Source organism: Microtus pennsylvanicus, chromosome 13 (genome assembly GCF_037038515.1).
Source record: "Microtus pennsylvanicus isolate mMicPen1 chromosome 13, mMicPen1.hap1, whole genome shotgun sequence".
NCBI lineage: Eukaryota > Metazoa > Chordata > Mammalia > Rodentia > Cricetidae > Microtus > Microtus pennsylvanicus.
In genome coordinates, this window is record NC_134591.1 from 37,404,896 (window position 1) to 37,426,406 (window position 21,511).

Genomic DNA, 21,511 nt, shown 5'->3' on the forward strand with positions numbered 1-21,511 from the left:
ATCCTGTCTCCTTTGAAGTGCTCAGTATTGGACAGGATAAGAAGAGTTGGCTATGGAGAAGTGAAGAGGTTGAACTATGAAAAGCAGATACCAAATTAAGGGAGTAGTTGGGCCATCAGAAAATGACAGGAAGGGCTGATAGAAGATCAGTGAGCAAAGAAGGTGCCTCCAAGCACTAGCTGCTGGCCAACTGCCCCATTCTCAACAACAGGCACCCGTGGAGCTATGGGAACTAGACGGTCTACCTCTACAACCTAGGCTCTTTTCACACCAAAGGTCATTAAGAGCATTCTGGAACTAACCAGATTGGTCCATGACAGCCATTCTGTATATTGTGGACGATCAGTGGGGGAGCCACATCAGTACAGAGAAAATGGTGGGCATCTGCTGTAAGCCGGAAGTAGCCATCTATCAGGGACACAAAGGACAAGGCCTCCTCGTGAGAAGAGAGCTTCAGTTCCTGGAGAGAGAAGACATAGCACAGTTACATCACTATTCTGATGTGGCTCGCACCTACAGACACCTTTGAAAAGCCAATTTTAAAGCAGGGCCCACCTGGCATACAAAGGAATTCATTTGCTGACAGCAGAAACCTAAGCACGAGAGGTGTGTGGGAGATGCAGAGAACTGATAATCAAAGCAAGACTTGGCAACCTGTTGGTGTTCTGCTCTCAGGAAGGACCAGCAGCCAAGTACTGCCTGCTCAAAGAGTGGAGATACAGAGAGCAAGAATGTTCTCGGGTGGGAGGAGGGCACACCAGTGAATCACAAGCTCTGCAGCCTGCCTCTTCAGCTTTAGAGCATCTCCACCTGCCACTGGGCCCAAACATAGTCAACTCACTGTTTCTATGGGTCAAAATGGTCAACTAGAATCAGTGTGTCCTTAACAGGTTACTTAACCTCTCCATGCCTCTGTAAAATAGGGAATACCACCACCACAGAGTTGACATGATAATTAAAACAGCTGGCACTTGTCAGGGCCTTAGAGGAGGAAACACCTGGCACAATCTCAGTGCTGGTGTTGGTGAAGTTACAAGAGACAGGTATTTCTAGTCTTTCCTTGTTATAGCTCCCTTTGCAGCACAGTAGCCTGGCAGAAACAGAGGCCTGAGTGCCTAGTGTGAACTCTGCCTTCAATATGGGAGCACTAACTGGGTGCCAGATGTCACTGGCAGCTCAGATAGGATGGAGCTGCTCATAAAATGTAAACCCCACTTACTGCTTTTCTTCCTTTGTTGTTACAAGGGTTCCCACAGTGAAGAAGCAGACCACTGGCCTGCCGTCATTGCCACTCCCACCCCCTCAGATTCCCTGGGGGATGGTAACTCCTTAGAAGCCCTAACAACACTGGCAGAAAGTGTGGCCTACAGCCAGGCAGCCTCAGACAAATTCTGCCACTTTCTCAATATGAAGTACAAGTCCCTATGGCTCTCCATTGTAGTCTCAGGTCCCCCATTTGAAACTGAGCTGATACCCTACATCTTACAGTTCTTCTAAAGCAATGCTTCTCAACCTTCCTAATGCTGAGACCCCTTAATACCTCATGCTGTGGTGACTCCCAACCATAAAATCATTTTCATTGCTATTTTCTAACTATAATTTTGCTACCTTTATGAATCATAACATCTGATATGCAGATGGTCTTAGGCAACCCCTGTGAAAGGGTTCTTCAACCTCCAAAGGGGTCATGACCCACAAGTTGAGAATCATTTTTCTAAAGACCCAACGCAGGCTCCTCACCACAACCTACAACCCATGCTGAGGGATCAGTAATATGCTTCTCCCTCCTTTTCCCACTTTCCACCAACATCTCTCAACATTCTATTTCTCTCTTTACTTTTTAATTTTTTATTGGATTTATGTGTGTGCGCAGGAACACATGCATGCCACAGTGCACATGTGGCGGTCAGAGGACAACTTTCTTGAGTCGGTTCTCTCCTTCTACCCGTATGTGGCTCCTGGGGACTGAACTCAGCGCATCATCAGGCTTGGTGGCTAAGTGTCTATACCTGCTGGACCATCTCACCAGCCATTCACTTTAGCTACATTTTTTATCCGGATAAAGTTATTTGTTTTAATGTCCAAAAGCAGGGAAGGTAGACTAAGAAAATGAAAGCCACTCACAATCTTAGCACAAACAAATGGCTGTGAAGATGGAACATTTGGTCTAAGGGCATGTACACATGCATGCTAACCTCCAAAAACTTGGTAAAGTACATCAGTACTAGCTTATAGATCAATATTTACATTCTGTTTTTATTCCATTTACAGAGCTTGTTTCTTCTTTTAACAGTTTGGTTATGTAATATTCTACTACTTGTGTGAACTCACCATTTTTTCAGCCTTCTTTCTGCACACCTAGGGTGTCCGCAGCATTTGACACTGTAAATACTGCTGAACTGAACACTTACTTACAAGCCACTGTCTGCATCTCACATGGTTTCTGGAAAACATGTTCCTTGGGTTCCTAAACAGGGACCCACTGGAGTATTTTCAAGGTTTTTGCATCTGTTGTCAAACTGCTTTCCAGAAGGCTGTCAGAAAGGCAGCTTCTAGAGATGAGAATGTGACTGTGTGTGTCCTGATCTCACCATGCTCTACCTTTGAGTGGTGCATTATCTTTCTGACATTGTTTTAGACAAAACAAGGTATTTCCCTGGTGCTGACGCCCTTCACTTTGTAAGTGAGCCTGTCACACTAGCCTGTCCTCAACAGGTGGTATTAGGGGTGACTTCCCACAACAAAAACATGTTTATCTGGCAGAGTTACCACTTTCCCTGCCAAACTGTGCTGCTTGTCTAGGCTGTGTCCTCAAATGAGGTGACATTCTCCCTGCTGTCCCAGAGTCCCTGGGTGTGCCTGACACGCGGATGGGGCTGTTCTGTGGCCTGCCACTTGCCTGAAGTCTAATCATGTGTCAAATGTGGCTTCCAACTATTTCATCTCAGATGACCCACCCAGCTCAGCAAAGGAGCAGACTTGCAGCCTCCATCTTTTTCTTTTAAAACTAGAGATTAATTTATGGTTTACATTATGAGATAGATGGGAGTCTACAGTAATAAACTTTAGGAACAGACCTACAACACACAAGAGTGGCCCATACAGCAGAAAGACCAGAAAACAGAATAAAGAGAAGAGGCCAGGTGTTGGATCCAGCTCTCCTGTGAGGTCTAGTGTATGAGCCGGGCAAGTAGGGACCTTGGTCCTTGTGGACGCCCCTCTCCTTACCCCGTATTGCTCCTTGTCCAGTGTGCTGAGAAGGTGGGAAATTGGTATTTCCTGGGTTTGAGAATGTTGGTCTGGTTGTGCAGTGGATCAGGCTCTTAAGAGACTTTTGGGAGGTGGAGACTGGGAGGCATTAGATTGGCAGAAGCAATCTAAGAGAAGAATTCAGGTACCAGTCCTGGGACAGGGTCACCACACAGCAGGCTTTTGTCTAGGAGAGACCTCCATGCATCTTTGTATGCCACACCAACATGGTACAATAAATAAAGGGCTAATTTAACTCCTTTTCTTTCATAGCCACATTTGTGTGTGTGTTTGCATGTGCCTTAAGTGTTCATGTGCCCACAGAGACCAGAAAAAGACATCAGATTTTCTAGATCTGGTTTTGAATCACAGGACATGAATGCTGCCGTCCAAACTAGGGTCTTTTAAAAGAATAGCAATTGCTCTTAACAGCTGAGCCATCTCTCTGGTCCACTGTTCACTTATTTTTATTAACTAAATGTTGACATTGAGATACCTTTAGGTGGTTAAAAACCCTAAAGCATGTGGGCATTTGCAAAAACTAAGCACAGTACTGGGATGTGCCAGCATAACTCTGAAGCAGACACTGACAGACCCTAGCAATGGGACTTCTGGTTTAAAAGGAACCTTTAAGTGGGGATGGAAGTCTGGAAATCATGTGTCACAGAACATCCTCAGCAGTGTGTGTGTCTCTCTCTCATCATCACATCTAGACTGAGCAGCTCCTAAGCAGGCTTACCATGTTTCTGTTGTCCTGCTTGTTAATGCTGACCACAGACTCCTTTATTACAATGTGGGTGATTTCAGGGAAATAGGAAAAATTGTTCCAATCTTCCCGGAGTTTATTTTTCTCCTCATCCTTCTTCTGTTTATGTTCCAGTTTTTTCCGCTTCAGTTTATTTTTTTCCTTTTCAACAGGAACAACCTGATAAGATAACAAAAGTGACACGATTTAGTTGGCTTTCTCATTTTCTGTTGGTAAAAGGTCAGTGCTTCCAACAATTTTGTAAAAGGTCAAGGCCCAGGGAAGAGAAAGTCAGCGTACCTAAAGTCAGAGCAGCTCCGAGAACCACTGGCTTATAAACAAATGATGGAGCCCTACCAGAGACTCTTGGATTTCATTCTCCAATAATCACCCAATCTACAACATGCATGTTGATGTTGGAGGGGACATAATGGGCATGTACCAACCACAGACGGAGAGTGTGCTTCAGCACAGGCAGAGAACAGATTTTCCCAAACACGAATGGGAAAAACCCAAGTTCCTCCTGCCACCTATGTTTTGACTTTGTAATAGTGAAGCTTTTCAAGAGATGGTATGAGTCCATATGTCAACAACTGATGCACCGAAGAACATAGCTGCATGAGTTTATCTAGTTGACTAGCATGAGCTCTGCAGAACAGATTCCACATTAACTTCCTGTCTGTTCCGGTTACTTAACTAGTCATCTCTGAGTCACCATTCCCCCAGCCATAAAATATCAACTTTTAATCTTCATGAGATGCCTATCTAAACTTTAACTACTATGCAGAAAGCCCTTCATAATTTGGTATTGTTATTTTAGCAAGAAAATAGTCAGGGAGAAAAAATGAATCTTACATTTAATATTATTACTTGTAGTAATTACTATATAGTTACAGCAATTCAGTCAACAGTTATTACCAATCAGGTTCTGTGCCCATATGCCGTTTAGTTCTCTCAACAACAGTAACTGCAGTCAGCCCACTGATTTCAAGGGTTCTATATCCACCAATTCTGTGTACACAGATATAACAGCCAATGGCCAAAATGTCAGGCCTGTAATGTTGTGTCTGAACCACATGCACTCTTTTCTTGCCACCATTCCATAAAGAGTACAATATAACTATTTACATAGTATTTACATAATATTAGGTATTCTATGGCAATCTAGATATAATAAATGTATACAGAAGGCTAATGTATAGGTTGCATAAAAATACTATATCATTAGCTATGAGACATGAGCATCGACATATTTAGGTGCCTGCACAGAATCATGAGATAATACCTGCCTCTAGGTACTAAGGAACAACTTAACAGATGAGTCCTATGTACCTATATGGGTTCAATAACCCCCCTAAAGCCATATAACTATAGGGAGTGGAACTGGAATTTGAACATGTCTTCCTTAGGTTTAAACTTGTGTTATTGCCTCATTTGACAAAGACAAACAACTTTGGATACAGTTCAGCAGTAGAGCACTTGCCTAAACATGATTTGATTCCAGCACTGTAATGATAATAAGCAAAAGTGGGGGAGGGGTATGTAGCACGCTCCAGGACCTTGAGTCAATCAATACCCAGTACAACAAAACAAACACCTCAATAAAGCTTCATAATACAATCACAATTATCTATTTTGTGAAGCCAAAAGCCTGCCGAGGCTCAGTTAGGATGTGAGGGATGAGTAATACATGGCCTCCAGCCCAGCTGATTCAATTTAGCCTACGTGGTGAGGTAATGCAAACAGGTGATTCTGACAGGCTCAATAGCACACTCCAGTGACACAGGATCTTTTCTTCTTTATCAGATACCCACAGCCACTTACATTTGGTTTCTGCCGCCACTGGATTCCAAGATTCCCAGTCACCATGACTTCATAGAGAACATTGCCACTGTCATTCGAATGGAAACGACTCAATTCATTTTCTGATGAAATCAGTAGCATAGAAGTCTCAAATATTTCAGCTCCATAATGTTTTGTCAAAGTTTCCAAGGTAGCCAGGTATTTCACCTTCAGGTCATGTGTGGACACACTGCTGTCACAGATGGTCTTGTTATTAAATTCCTTAAGGAAATCCTTGAAAACATTATTTATTCTCATCCTGGTAAGAAGGTTCCTCTGTCTGATGGATTTATTCAACGTTTCTGGAATATATCGCTTATAACTAAGAGAAAATTAAAAAAATATATATACAAGTTAGCAAAGAATGACTATAAATATGCCTCTATGACTTTCCTTGTATGTACAGGCAAATGAAAAAACAGGATCTAATCCCAAAGGACCACAGATGTTAACAATTACAAAGAGAGAGACACAGGCTGGAGAGAAGGCTCAGTGGTTAACTCTGCTCAGTGATGTGGGATTCCCTTCTGTTGTAAATATGTTTTAGTACTATTGGTAGGGCAGAATCAGAACAGAGATATAGAGAAAAAGTAGGGGGAGTCAAAGAGATACCATATAGCTGCTGAAGGAGACAGATGCCAGAACTTTACCCAGTAAGCCAAAGCCTTGTGGCGATACACAGAATAATAGAAATGGGTTGATTTAAGAGTTAGTTAATAAGAAGCCTAAGCTAATAGACAAACCAGTGTTTTAATTAATACAGTTTCTGTGTGATTATTTTGGGTCTGGGTAGCCAAGAAATCAAAGAGCAGTCTCCGCCTACAGCTCAGTGGTTATCACTGCTCTTCCAAAGGACCCAGGTTCAATTCCCAGCACCCACATAGTGGCTCACAACTTCTGTAACTCCATTGCTAGGGGACACAACACCCTCACACAGACATACATGCAGGCAAAATACCAATGTACATAAAATAAAAATAAATAATGAAAAAAGAGATAGAAACAGAAGTAATCTCATGAGATGTATGCTACCATCATAAACAATTTAGCCACAAAGAACCATCCCTTCATATTGGAAGGGTACAGTTGAAGGTTAGCCCTTCTTTTATGGTACTTGGGATGAACCTAGGGGCTCACACTGCTAGGCAAGAGACTCTAGCACTGAGCTATATTTCTTGCAAATAAGCTCTTAAAACTTGGGATTGTTCTTTTTGTTGTTGTTCTAGTTTTATTTGAGACAGTGTCTCACTATGTAGCATTGGTTGCCATGGAACTTGCTATAGAGATTAGGCTGGCCTCAAACTCACAGAGATGCCTTTGTCCTTGCCTCCCAAGTGCTCGGACTAAAGGCATGTACCACCATGCCCGGCTGGGATTGTCTTTCATGGCTCACTGGTAAGAGAAATGGCAATTCAATTTCACAAATGGGCTGAAATTACATAGACTGAATATTAATCTCAAACCACATCTTAATACAATTTTCTATAACTAATAACTGACCATCCCTCACATCAGAGGTACCAGCTCCCAGGTCACAGAGTACAGGCTATAGAAGGCAGCCCCGACAGACAGCAATGCCACCATGGGAAAGATAGGAAGCATGGAGAGCACGCAGGTCACTAACCTGCCTGGACACTTCACTCTAGTTCATGTTTCTGAGATTACTTGCTAGCATAAAAAAAATTAGGCCACAATTTTAAGTATGCTACTTTGTACAAATATCCAAAGATTTGAATCATGTTGAAAGATGCATGAGCACATGTAAAATAACATTACAGCTAGGTGATGTGGAACATGTCTGTAATATCAGTACTTGGGAGGCTGACGTAGGAAGATCATGAGTTTGAGGCCAGCTTGGACTAGATGAAGCAAGGCCCTGCTTCAAAACTAATGAGCCAAATCAGTAACCTGACTCCACTATCCACTCGGGCTAGCAAGAAGGCTTACCTGATGTCTTTAGGGAGTTCTGGCAACTGCATTTTCTTCATCATGGCATAGTGTGAAATGGCCAGGACAGCCATCCCCAGGCACTCATTCTCAATGTCATGTCCATCCTGCTCTGTCTTGGGGTCCCGAATGGGAGCCAGGCATTTGATCAAATCATACTGTCCCTTAGGGGCAGAGAAGAGAAAAAAATGAGCCACCACCTAAGCTTTCGGAGCCACCCATGTTGACCTGGAGAGGATCAAGATGGCCAAAATGTCACACAGCAAGGAAAGGAATCAGAGTGTCTCTGATATTAAGGCTATGTCCACTGAAATGGGGCACAAAGCAGTTAAGAGTATGTTCTCCCTAGATTACATCATTCATTCATTCATTCATTCATTCATTCATTCAGCGAGGATTTACTGAGTGCTTGTCGAGGTGCTGGTGAAGACCACGAATTCACAAAGCCCTATCATGGGGCTTTCTATGTAAACAATGCCTAGACATAGGCATTAGGTCTGACAGATGACACCAGGCTGACAGCATTAACTTCATAAACGTGTACTAGCCAGCCTAGTATAGGGACTAGTATAGGGACAGCATTAACTTCATAAACGTGTACCAGCCAGCCTAGTATAGGGACTAGTATAGGGACAGCATTAACTTCATAAACGTGTACTAGCCAGCCTAGTATAGGGACTAGTATAGGGACAGCATTAACTTCATAAACGTGTACTAGCCAGCCTAGTATAGGGACTAGTATAGGGACAGCATTAACTTCATAAACGTGTACTAGCCAGCCTAGTATAGGGACTAGTATAGGGACAGCATTAACTTCATAAACGTGTACTAGCCAGCCTAGTATAGGGACTAGTATAGGGACAGCATTAACTTCATAAACGTGTACTAGCCAGCCTAGTATAGGGACTGTGTGCATGGAGCTGGGCTTGCGGAAAGGGGAAGGAGTCACACTCCACAGTACATCATTACCACAAACCATCAGTTTGCTCCACACGTGTTATTTGTATTTTCAAGACAGAAAAGTGACAACATAATACACTATTTCACAGATGGGGGGAAAGTGTAGCCTTCCATAAACCAATGGGGACTTTAAAAACAAGACTAAAAACCAGTACCCACAACTAGCCTTGTTCAGTGCAATGGCGAGCCAGGACAGTTCCCATTTACTAACTCCTAACCTCCCTGCTTGACGTGTGAGGCACTACTTTACTACCTTAGTCCTCACAACAGCCCTGTTAGAGTGCTGATAGGGGAGAAATGGAATCATGAGCAGGACATTCTCCTAGGCACTAGAGATTTAGGAGTGGAGAAGCTATATTTCTGACCTCATGGAGGGACCATTCTAAAAAAGAAAAAGAGGAGTCACTAATATTAGGTGCTTACAAAAAAGTAAATTCAAACAGAAGAGTGGCATGGGAACTGGGGGCTGAGAGAAAGCCTGATCCTGACTCCAGGGCACCTTCCCATAACACTGCAACAGCTCTACCAACTCTCTGCTAGGTACTCCCACACCCAGGAAGGTGAACATTCCAGCTACTCTGTCTGGGTGAGATGGGTCTGGAAGAGAGGTTTCTACTGAGACACTTTCATGTTTCATGTTTTGTTTTATTTTGTTTTGGGGGGGGGTATGGGTCCAATACAATAGGACTTTTTTCTTTCAGGTAAAGAAAGGTCACTGGCCAGTACCACAAAGTTTTGAGAAATAACAAGGACCTATGCTAACAATGCTTGAAGAGCAGAAAAAATTTGAACCTGAGATCTTGGGAAGAGAACTGAGAGCCTGTGACTGTCTGTGAACATTCTACACAACTAACTCAACAAACCCTATGCTGAGATGCTGATTTTCCTGAAGGTGAGATTCTAAAGCAAGGATGACACCATCTTTAAGCAGGGCAGTCTTCCTCTCTTCATGAGTTCTTCCTAATCAATCCTCTCCATAGTCTATCACTAAAGTCTGTTCCTTTAAGGCAGATTCTCACTGAGTAGCTCAGGCTAACCTCAGACTCACATGTGAGTCTTTAAAGTGCTGGAGTTACAGGTGTCAGATCCCATACCTGGCTCCCATGATTTCTTATGCAGTATCTATGTATCGTTTACAAATTCAGTGTTTCTTGTCTAGCTTGAGTATACATCATCCAAGTGCCCAGTGTCTTGGCATGAAGCAAACAAGACAGATATACCCAGTAAATAATGTTACATAAATGAATTGATATAAGGCTAGCAAAGTGACAGAACACAGGGGAAAGAAAAGTGCTTGGCCTGGAAAATCCAAAGCTGGGAGCCAGCTCCTTGGCTACCATACTACCTTCCCCAGTCACCTGCCTTTCCCAATCACCTGGGCAAGAATATCACAGAACAGGCCATAAAGTGCCACTAAGTACAGCTGCACAGGGAATCTGAGCCCCACCTGGCCTCACTCTCCCCACAAACTGCAGGTCTCCTGGCTCAAGCTTCCTACCTGGGCAAACAAATACTCCAGTGAACTGGCATCAAGGAGTGGGGTCGCTTCTGGAACCTTTTTCTTCTCATATCCATTTTTTTGCTTCTTTGGAGAATGTCGCCATACAGACTGTTCATTGTCATTGGTTCCATGCCAGTTTGTAAAATAGAATCTAAAAGATAGTAAGAACAATGTCAACTGTGGCAGGAGAGTCCCTGGACTGCTGGCCTGAGAGAGGCATCTACCCAGGATGGCCCACGCTGAACTGAGGAACTTGAAATGTAAACAGCCTTGCTTGCATCTAGAACCCTCATCACCCTGAGCCAAAACCGTTCTTACTCTTCCAAGTGCACTGCCACAGTGCACTTCCAACACCTCCTCTGGGTCAGGAGGAGAATGCCCTGGTAATCACAGGACAGCTCTTCTTACACCTGCTAATCCTGATACACCTCCCTAGGTAAACACACTTGATGGCTACAACTAGCTGCTACCCCACAGCTCTAGTCCTGCTTGGCTGTCCTGCCTCAACCTAAGACCTTTCCATTCTTGGTCGTACCATTTCTGAAATCAAGTTCTGTCCTATCTACAATCGAACTAACATGGTAGTCTTTCTTAGGTCCCAGATGGCTGTTATTAAATTGGGGATGTCTTTTACAATGAGCAAGGCTTCAAAAGAGAAATACAAAAACAGCAGCTGTGGTAACAGGACGGAAGTGAGCAGCACTTTGTACCTCTATACCACCTAATCTTCAGAACAATACCCCCAGGGAGACTTCATTGCTTCCTTGTGCAGAGGAGGAAAACTGAAGTTACTGGAGCAAAGTGACCTAACACTCCAAGCCTGACTCACTACCACTTTGGCCTGTCACCTGTTGGGGAAACACTTCTGAGCTGTGGGAGAGTGGCTGAGCTACTCTTGCCCAGCTGTCTCCAGGCTACAAACTCAGCTGTTTAGGGCTCTCTCAAATAGGCCAATAAGTTTATAGAAAACCATGTTACTGAGAAGCAAAAACTCCCACCCTAGAGAGCTCCTCTTAGAGTCAGACCAAAAAAAAGGGGGGGGGGGCAGAACAGGATACAGAGGGCTCTCAGGCGTAGTCTCTGCCCTCTGGGAGTTCCCTGCCCCACAATAATACAAAACAACAGGAAGTGGAACACATGTCATAAGCAGAACTACACTGCAGCTTTCATAGTCCCCACATACTTCTCTTTTCCTCTATAAATATCTGCTAAGAGCTACATTTTACAACTCAGTTATTTGTGATTCAATAAAATGCAAACATTTCATGGACCCCTGATGATACTGTGAGCAGTTAATCCCATGTTTAATAGGTAACTTTCCCAGAATAAAAAGTTATCCTGGAATGCACACAACCTGCAGGCTACAGGTTAAGCATTCCTGGCTCTAGAACACAGACTACCAGCAGGTACATGGAGGAGACAAGACAGTTCTGAAAGAACAAGCCAAGAAACAAGCAGGTACATCTAGAAACAGTGTGGACAAAGTGAGAGCTCCCTGGCAGCAGAGGCCACAACTGTCTTGCTCAGTACCAAGTCCCCAGAACCTATACTATAGCAGGTGCTATATATGTGCTTGACAGATAAACAGCAAATGATGAACAAACTCAAGGAATAGAAATCAACATGGAAAGGATGGACACATTACTTTAAAGGTAAACATCAGTATTTTGTAGCTTTTGGTGGTTGTGCACAGCTCATAATCTCTGTAGATCATGAAAGGAACTGGAAGACTGAGCTTTAGTGTTGCATACAGAAAAAAACCACAATCTGCACAAACTACACCAGGTCACCAAAGCAGATGAGAGATTATCCCCTTGGTTTCCATATATGTTCTAGGACACCAGATTTTTGTTACAGTAAGAGCACAGAAGGACCCGCCAATGCAGTGGTGATTGCTTCTGTGGGCCCAGGCCTCACAGTACTCTTCACAGGAGGGACAGGGCACAGCAGAGAGGAGTCAGTGAGGCACCACACTTCCATAAGCACCAAGTAAGGAGTGAACCACCTGGCCTGCTACAAGGTGCAACCCAGGCTCCAACTAAGGAGCATACGGGCCAGGTAAATTCTGCCCAGTGGTAGATAAAACCATGACAGAACCACAAGCATTATGTTCAACATGGAAGATTCCCTGCAAGCTTCCTGAGAGGAGCACTGAAGACAGATACTCTGTGAACCAATCCAACCCTTCATCTAGGACCAAAAATGTTTAAATTGGTAAGCAAGGTATGCTCACAATTCCAGTATTTGGGAGGCTTCTGCAGGAAGACTGCAAATTCAAGGCTAGCCTAGGCAATTTGGCAAGATACCACTGGGGAAAAATACAGTGGTGCTCAATTTATCAGCACAAATACTAAAACTGGAACAATACAGAGAATATTAGCATAGACCTAGTGCAGGCATGGCATGCAAATCTGTGGAGTGTTCCATACTTAAAAATAAAAGATGATTACCAATATTAACAACTTTCTAATTACTAATAAGACTAGAAACAAGAACATGTCACTATGCCTGGTTTTTTATGTATGTGCTGGGTGGGGATACAAACTCAGGCCCTCACAAGCATTTTATTGACTGGGCCAACTCCAATATAACTACAAAATTCCCAAAATTATTAATTTACTGTAAAATAAAAAAAATTACCAAGCAACTTACTGAACTTATCATACATAAATCCTGATAATACAGTAACAGTTAAAACAGGGTGGGGAATAAGTGCAGTGTTCTTATAGCCCATGCTCCTCTTCAGAATGATTAGCCAGATACACCTTGAAAGTTCCTTGCCAGATGGTGGTGGCACAACCTTTAATCCCAGCACTTGGGAGGCAGAGGCAGGAAGACCTCTGAGTTCAAGGCCAGCCTAGACTACAAAGTGAGTTCCAGGACAGTCAGAGCTACACAGAGAAACCCTGTCTCAAGAAAAAAAAAAGTTCCTAAGAAACAATACTAGAGACGACTACACATTCTAAGTTTACTTTTAAACACCACCTAATGAAAGTTTAAGTATCTACAGAATTTTATTGAAGTCAATGATTTTCACTTATAAGGGTTTTTTGAAAACAAAGAATACGAACGCCTTATATTAACACATACCATAAATAACTAACAAATCATTAAGTAAAAACAGAAAACCACAATTAAAGCACAAGAATATTTCCTAAAATAGACCCAGGATGCCATTTAAACAGTCGCCAGCACTTGTTTCTTGCTGCATCTTCTTCAGTGGTTAGATCACCAGTGGTCAAGCTCTTTTATAGACTATTCTAATGCAAATGTTTGAATTTAGGGTGGTATCTTTTTTCCAACTTCAAAGAGACTGTGGTAACAAGGCAACATCCTGTTGAAGCACACTGGCAGGTATAACAGAACTGAAGCCTCTGTGCACTTCCTGGCAGCTAACACAAAGGGGGCAGGTAAATGCAACCTGTCTTCCCAATGGAAAAATGGGAGAGTATAGTCAGGTAAGCTCAGGTTTTTTGAAAATGCCACATATTGCCATACTGGACTCTGACCTAAGTCTGGATGCCTACCAGGAAAGAATCAGAACTGAAGAACATGTTCCTGTCTAGACCTCCAGCTAAAGGTCTATCTCCAGTTTTGATCACAGAACCAGACTCCTGGCTGTGGGAAGTAAGATCAGAGTGAGAAAAACAAATCAAAGTACAGTGAGAAGGCTCAGCTGGAAGGACTAAAGAGTACCCTAAATCAGAGGTAAGAGGTACAGAGCTCTCCCACAAGGTGAGAGAACTTAGGTGAGCACCAGAAGAAGAGAATTCAGCCTCCCAGACTGGAATGGTACCTCACAACCAAAATACAAAGGAGGTAGCAGCTGGGGTATTATAGAGGTTCCTAAGATTCTAGAAGGTGCTTCCAGCATGGCTTGATATTTTCTTAGCATCTGAGCTAATCTACTGATTTAACCAGATGTATAAAAATCAAGATCCTTTTCAAAAATGGCCCAGGCTAACCACGGTTAACTTGTGCTTCACTGCTATCTAAAACACTTTCGATAAACAATGGCTTCTGGATACACTGACAAAGGAAACAGTCTGCACTAACAAAGGCACCAATGGCCTATATGACCTTGGGACATTTAACAAAATTCGTGGCATGGGAAAAAGTAAAATGAAATTCATCAGAACAAAAAGCATAAAACCAATGAGAGTCAAGAGTCCTCAAGAGAGTAACACTGGGAATTTATTTCTGTCACCTCCTCAGGTGGTATACAGAATGTTTCTTAGCCACAACCTTTAGTAGGAAGTATATTTTATAACTTTTCTTAGTGTGTGTATATATCACATACCTCACAAGTTTTAAAATTCAATGCGCTTAAGAATATATCTATTTCTTATTTCTTTCCCTCTATTTTTTTTCAAGTTCTGGTTATAACCCACTATATTTTTTTATTTATTTTTATTATTTATTTTATTAAAGATTTCTGCCTCCTCCCCACCACCACCTCCCATTTCCCTCCCCCTCTCCTGATCAAGTCCTCCTCTCTCATCAGCTCGAAGAGCAATCAGGGTTCCCTGACGTGTGGGAAGTTCAAGGACCACCCACCTCCATCCAGGTCTAGTAAGGTGAGCATCCAAACTGCCTAGGCTCCCCCAAAGCCAGTACGTGCCGTAGGATCAAAAACCCATAACCCACTATATTAAACTTATAACCATGATTCACCACACGTGAAACACTTTCCTAGAGGGCTTGGATTCTATACAGACACTTTAGACAATGTGGCAGAGGTGATCAAATTCACCTTAAATCACTCCAACATGGAAGATGTCCCTCTCATACCAAGCAAAAACAAAAGTTACAAACTATAATGGCTAAGTGACTCAGGGCTTCTGGCCAAACACTAGCCTAGGCACCCACTGGCACCAGCTCTGTGTACTGTACCTCATGCGGTAATGAAGCCGGAGAGACATCTTGTCATCCACAGTGATGTTGCGGTTCGGAGCATACCAGAGCTTGGCACTCTCGTCATACAGGGCGAACAGGTTGTGACAGAGAGGAGAAATGTCTGGGGAGAAAGCACACCAGAAAGATGTAGGCACATACATTGGTCACCTTTCTCCAGAGACCAGCATATGCAAAGATAAGGAATTCTCTCATCCAGAAACAATCTAGGCCACCTCATCCTCTCAGGGCAGATGTAACTCTCAACTATGTCCACTTAGGGATATTTCATCATACTAATCAAGAACCACAGTTCCTCAGGAGCATGTACTATGGCCACTTGCCAACCAAATTAAAGCCATTTAAAAATAAAATTTGGTGACATTTCTCATTAAAAGGGTCTTACCAAATTCTGATTAAAATAAATAAAAGGGGCCATCTCAGAGTTACACAGATTCTACCTAATGTGCACGTTTTTAAATCACAGCAAGGAAGAAACATCTGAGAAATGCAGGAATCCGTCAATCTGCGTCCTATAATCTGTTTTCACAATTCTGACACCATGGTTACACATCATATACACAAATAAGTTCCTGGCTACCATACAAACCACATATTAGGATAAACAAAGTGATCTTGTCAGTGATTAAAATGTATTATCATTAATAATTTAATATACCTAAGTACTCTTTACAATATCATAAATGTATTCATTAGCATTAACTAGCAAGAAGATTCCTTAAAAAGCTGGCAAAAATAGTGCTGTGCCTTCCCACTCCACTACTTGCTCTTTTAAAAACAGCCAGCACAGTGAGAAAGTCAGATTAGGAAGTGCCTTGTTTCTGAACCCATCAGGAGATAGCACACACATGTATCCAAACAGAAGAATGAAGGAATATGAGTGCCAATGCCCAGTTGCCACTGTTATCTTCAGTTCTAGCCAGATCTCAAGTTAAGAAATGCTAAAGTTAAACTGACATCTCCACTCCTGCCCTCATAAAAAGAGTGCTTCTCCTGAAACAACAGTGGCATTACCAAGGCCTTCTTGACCCTCACAACAGCCTCTTTCCAGTGTGGACCCTGGGTTGAGAAGTTACAGGCTCTTGGGCATCTCAAAGTCCTCTTCCATCACTTAAAAAAAAAAAAAGGTGTGGACTAGAAAGATAGCTCAGCAGGTAAAGTCACTTGCCACCAAGCCAGATGACCTTAGTTCAATCCCTGGAACCCACATGGTCGAGGGAGAGAACCAACTCTTGCAAGTTATATTCTGATCTCCACATGTGAGCTCATGTGAATGTGTGTGTGTGTGCGCGCACACACACACACACACAAATGTAAAAAAAAAAAAAAAAAAAGAAAAAAGAAACAAAGAGGAAAGTCTTTCCTTTAGTTACTTCCAAGCACATCTTCCTTTGGAAACAAGAGCCAACATATTCTTTCCCATCGCATAAGCCTTTCCCCTTTTGTTGGTGTTCTGGTGTATAAAGCCCTTTAGACAGAAATATGTGTACTGGGAAGTAAATGGGGCCTCCAGACAAGTTGCATTACTAACAAGATCTTAAACTAGCTACAACATCCCCACAATGTTGCTCTCAAAGCAAAGGGAACAGGTATGGAATGGACCAGGCTCTACAATATCACTGCAAGTTACTTCATCACCATAAATAGTTACTACAATCCTTTCTAAGCAGCTTTATTGGAATACAATTTACAACTATAAAATCTACCTGTTTTAAGTGCTTATTCCAGTGAGTGTCAGTAAATTAAGTGGGTGAGATATGTGGCTGTTTCTATAGTTTTATGGTCTCACTTTCCATCTAAAATTAGGTAGGCAAACACTATGCATCTCCATGTTAGAAAGATTATGAATGGAGAATATTTTGTTAGGTGTTCTTCTTTCTTACCCTAGCAAGGTAACAGGTTAGCTCTAAGTAAAACAAAATTTATTAAGTTTCACGTTAGTATACAAGGGCCTCACCATGGCATTTTCATATATATGTATTTTTGTAAATAAATCTTACTTTTATAAAGAGATGAACAGCCTTACTATCCTTTTCACAACCTAGTATGTCCAAGGCACAGGGCAACCCTAAGATTCTCAGTTCAACAGCACCCATGGGAGAACAGACCCAGATAGCAGAATGATAGCCTTTAAATTTAAGGAGTCAGAATAATCACAGCTACATTAGGGAACAGTATTACTGATTTTACTTTCACATTTGCACTGGGTGCTTTACACAGCACCTCAACTAGTGCTGATGTTATTCAAATTACAGAGATGTTGAAGAAAAGATAATTGAGCTTTAGTTGGAAGTGATGGTTGAATGCCTGTGATTCCAGCAACCACTTGGATGTCAGAAGAAATACAGCTTTGAGGCCAGCCTGGGCTATGTACTGAGTCCTAGAACAGCCTAAACTATCGAATGAGCCTGCCCCCAAGACTGAGCCTCACTGAATGTTAGGGTCATTCCTTGGTATTCTATAGCTAGCTCATTAATGATAAACAAGGAAAATATTTCATGTCTCAGTGAGAAGTAAAATCCAAGATTAGGAAATAAGGCAGAACCCTGACTTCCAGAACGCACACCTTGTTCTCAGCAGAAATAAAAGTCCACATGTGCTTCTGGATAGTGTAGCACTGCAGCCTCCCAGCCCTGCAGCCAGTACTCACTGCACTCCTGGGCAGCCCTGATGCACAGCTCCTCCGCGGTGTACTCTCCATTGCCCAGGCGGAGTGGCTCCCTATCCAACAGATAGAAGGTCACTTCCACTCCTGGCTCAGGGACCACCTGCTTCACCTCAGTCTTCTTGAAGCTCCTCATTTTAGCACAGAACGCCATGGCATTGCAGTCCTCTTTTATATTTAGATACTGTAGGGGAGGAAAGGAAGACGATGGAGTCATTCCATGTGCTGTTCGCTATGAAGGAAAGCAAGCAGGTATCTGTGGTGTTGGACGAGAACTGCTACCCTTTTCCATCCTGAATACCAAGCAGGTCAGGGATTACAAGAGGAGAAACCACAGAAATGATAAATTATGCATGATAACTAAGCACTCAGACTATATTCACAACAAACAGAATAATCTTAGACATGATTTGGATGTTTTCTCTATTAGCATACTAGTTGTAGCTAAAAACTAAGCTCTCATTTGGAGTCAATAGTATTAAAGACTGATGATTAATTAGAATATTGCTGCCCCTGCTAAGATCACAGAACTTCTAAATAACCTACAGAAAGAATCATAGTCTTTCCATTTCATGTCTATCCCTACAGAACAGAAGGCTTGGTGAGAACATGGGCCATGCTGAATCTGTGCTCATCTGAGGTCGAGTATACGAAGTGACTACTACTATGTACTCTTATAAATCACATGGAAGGCCATGAAAGATAGGGGACAGGTCCCTATCACCTGAGGGAAGCAGGAGGACAGATGTCTCACACAGGGCAAGACACACAAATAAATTCTTTGCCAAGAAAATCACTCACAGAGCCTTCAAAACAAGTGGTGCAGGACCAAAGGAGTCCCAGGCACTGAGCCCAGGGCAAGGCCAAAGGAGAAAAAGACCAAGGGGAACCCCACATATCCTTTAGCCCTTGCCCAACACCAATGACCTCCCAACCATTTTCCTGTCCTCAAACTATTTCCTTCCTGCCTGCCAATCTAAGCTTTGCTTGAGTTTCCAAGTATTATCTCTGCAAGAGAGATCAGATCCTCCACTAGTTGCCCATTATCTGCAGACTAGTCTCAAACTGAAACAGCTCTTTATCTCCTGGTTAACTGGTCCCATCAACTCCTCTCCTCTCAGTTCTAGCTGCTTAAAACTCAGGCCACTGGGTATCCCTGTCTCCCCACCCCCACCCATTCCACTCCCTGTGAGGTCTTCACGTATGCTGACTCCTCCACTGAAACATACTCACCTCTTAGCTTTCATGGCAAAGTTCAGTCTTCTTCAGAACCAGTCCAGACTAGCACTTCCTCCAAGAAGCCTTCACTGAATCCAGTTGTACCCTTATGCTGGAGGCCATCTCGCCTGTGTTACTAAACTTACCACACTAGTCACAAGGTATTATCATCACCGTATGCATGCACCTGTCTGCTGTGAGTTCCCTGAGCACAGAGATGTACTCGTCTTTGTATACTCAGTAAGAAGCACAGAGATTTGCATACAGTGGGCACTTGGGAGAGGATACAAGGATGTCCCAAACAGGAAAAACCCTCAGCACCAAATCCATTTATTCGGACTATTAGCTGTCATGATAATAGGAAGTAAGAAAATTTAAATAGGTCTCACTGTTACAAATCAAAGGCATTCAATTTTAATTTATAATATCCAAAATAAATTTAAAAACCAGAATCTACTAGAAATCAGGCTGAAAGATGAAGCTAATGGCTCACCTTGCACTTCAGATAAGCAGACAAAGGCCCAGCACTTAGACCCTAACATAATCACATTGAAAAACCAAGATAGAAACCAACAATATTCTAAGTCTGCTTCACAATGTGAGACAAAACAAACAAAAAAACCTTTGCCTTAGAGATTCTTTGCAGACACAAAAGAGGAAAAATTCAAAGACAGTTGCTCCTTAACTCTAAAGAAACAATTAAGTACCACACAAAACTGTCCATTTATTTACAAGACATGGCCCACTGACAACTTCTGACAGGAGAGGGCCACTGTACAAAGTGTCTCCTCAGCTGCTGAAAATGTAGACACCCAGCTACATGACCCAAAGTGAAAGAACCTAACAGGTTCATTAGGGTTCTCTGGGTAATGCACCCAGAAAAACAGACAATAAACTGTTAACAGTAGTGGCTATCCAGGAGAGGTTACAGAGAACTTTAACTTTACTTCCTGGAGCTTTTGGTGTGCAGGGACTGTTTAAACCAGCATATACAATACTGTGAATGAATAATATACAGATTTCCTTTTTGTAATTGGAGGACAGAGTATAGACAGTCCTATAGTCTGAAGATCACAGTTTAGTGCAATTGTGCACACATAATCCCAACACTGGGTAGGCTGAGGCAGGAGGATCTCAAGTTCATAACCAGTCTGGGCCACAAAGTGAGGCCCTGACTCAAAAGAAAATAACCAGAAGGTAAATGTGTATACCTGCATTTATTCGGTTGTCCAATGTCCCCGAAAAGCAAACTGGATTTTCTTCTTTACTTTCCAAAGCCCATTCGGAGCTGATCTAGAGACCAAAAAAAAAAAAAAATCAATCAATCAACTCAGAGGTAATTAGGTTAGAAAATAAGAGGATACTTTCATTAAGCAAACAGCAAAACCTACATAGGAAGGAAAATGCATTTGGAGGAAAAGAATAGGAACATTAACATTGAAAGAGACATTAAGAAGGCAAAGACAACATATAGGGTATAAAAATCAAAGATGTTTCATTGTTACAAGAAAAGAAGCCAAAACTTTTGCTGCCTGATATAGAGTATCCTGTCCTAAGAGCAGCTATCAATACCTCTCTCCTGACTCTATGAGTTCAGATGCCCAAAGGTGTTCATCCCTACAAAGTGGTTTTGGCAACAAGCAGTTACCTACTTATGGATTCACATTTGGCTTCTCTTTATTATTGAACACATTTTATCAGAATCTTCTTGAAGAAAAGTACAGCCCTGGACAGTACATGACAGCAGAGATGAACTAGGAAGCAAGAGGTGAAATGGGCTAGCAGCCGTCCCCATCATCTTCCATCATTCCTATGGGAGACAGCATGAATAAAAACTCAAAAGCAAGAGTACCACAGGACCTCTTAAGTTCCTCTCACTCATTTGGTGACAGGCTAGAAATAGTAAGAGAGAACCCTTTCTGCAATGGTTAGGACTGTAGTAACGTAATGATGGTGGGAGCTGGAGAGATAGTTCAGTGGTCAGGAGGATCATCTTGCAGTTCTCAGCACCCACATGTGTCATACAAGCATCCCTAACTCCAGTTCCTGGGGACCTGACACCCTTTTCTGAGATCCAAGGGAAATACACAATGCTCAAATATGCACTCAAGCAAATATATTAAATACATGGAAAATGTTCTTATAACATTTGTAAAAAGAATAACAATAGGTCAGGCAGGAAATATGAGTATGAATTTTGATGTGACAACTTTGGTTTGGCAACTGGGATACAAATACCTTAAAAAAATACTCAGATAACAAATCATTTTGCCTTCAATTTAAAATAAATAAGAATATATGGAAACTGCTTATGAGTAGACACACAATCTCATGACAACAGTCATTAGAAAATAACTAAATAATAATGCTGCGCTTTGTGCAGAAGTGGAACTCAAAAGCCATGTTTAGATGTTTCCCATTCACTTTGCCTGCCTCTCCACATTACAAAAGGAACTAGCTGAAGGAAAGA

General features: G+C 42.3%; 1 protein-coding gene and 1 non-coding gene across 5 annotated transcripts in view; one reads left to right on the top strand and one right to left on the bottom strand.

Annotated features, from left to right (window-relative positions):
- The window catches only part of Jak1 (Janus kinase 1), a 117,684-nt gene that overhangs the window by 24,026 nt on the left and 72,147 nt on the right, over positions 1-21,511 (bottom strand). For all 4 annotated transcript variants that reach the window (XM_075945518.1, XM_075945521.1, XM_075945519.1 and 1 more), the window contains 8 exons: positions 20,253-20,334; positions 17,809-18,007; positions 15,138-15,261; positions 10,242-10,395; positions 7,784-7,947; positions 5,819-6,158; positions 3,989-4,174; positions 303-460 (listed from right to left, as the gene is read on the bottom strand). In XM_075945518.1, coding sequence (XP_075801633.1) covers positions 303-460; positions 3,989-4,174; positions 5,819-6,158; positions 7,784-7,947; positions 10,242-10,395; positions 15,138-15,261; positions 17,809-18,007; positions 20,253-20,258 — 1,331 coding nt within the window. In that variant the 5' untranslated portion in view covers positions 20,259-20,334. The remainder of the gene's footprint in view (positions 1-302; positions 461-3,988; positions 4,175-5,818; positions 6,159-7,783; positions 7,948-10,241; positions 10,396-15,137; positions 15,262-17,808; positions 18,008-20,252; positions 20,335-21,511) is intronic.
- LOC142834564 (U6 spliceosomal RNA) lies at positions 12,571-12,677 on the top strand. Its single transcript, XR_012907644.1, has one exon. It is a non-coding gene; the product is annotated as a U6 spliceosomal RNA (small nuclear RNA).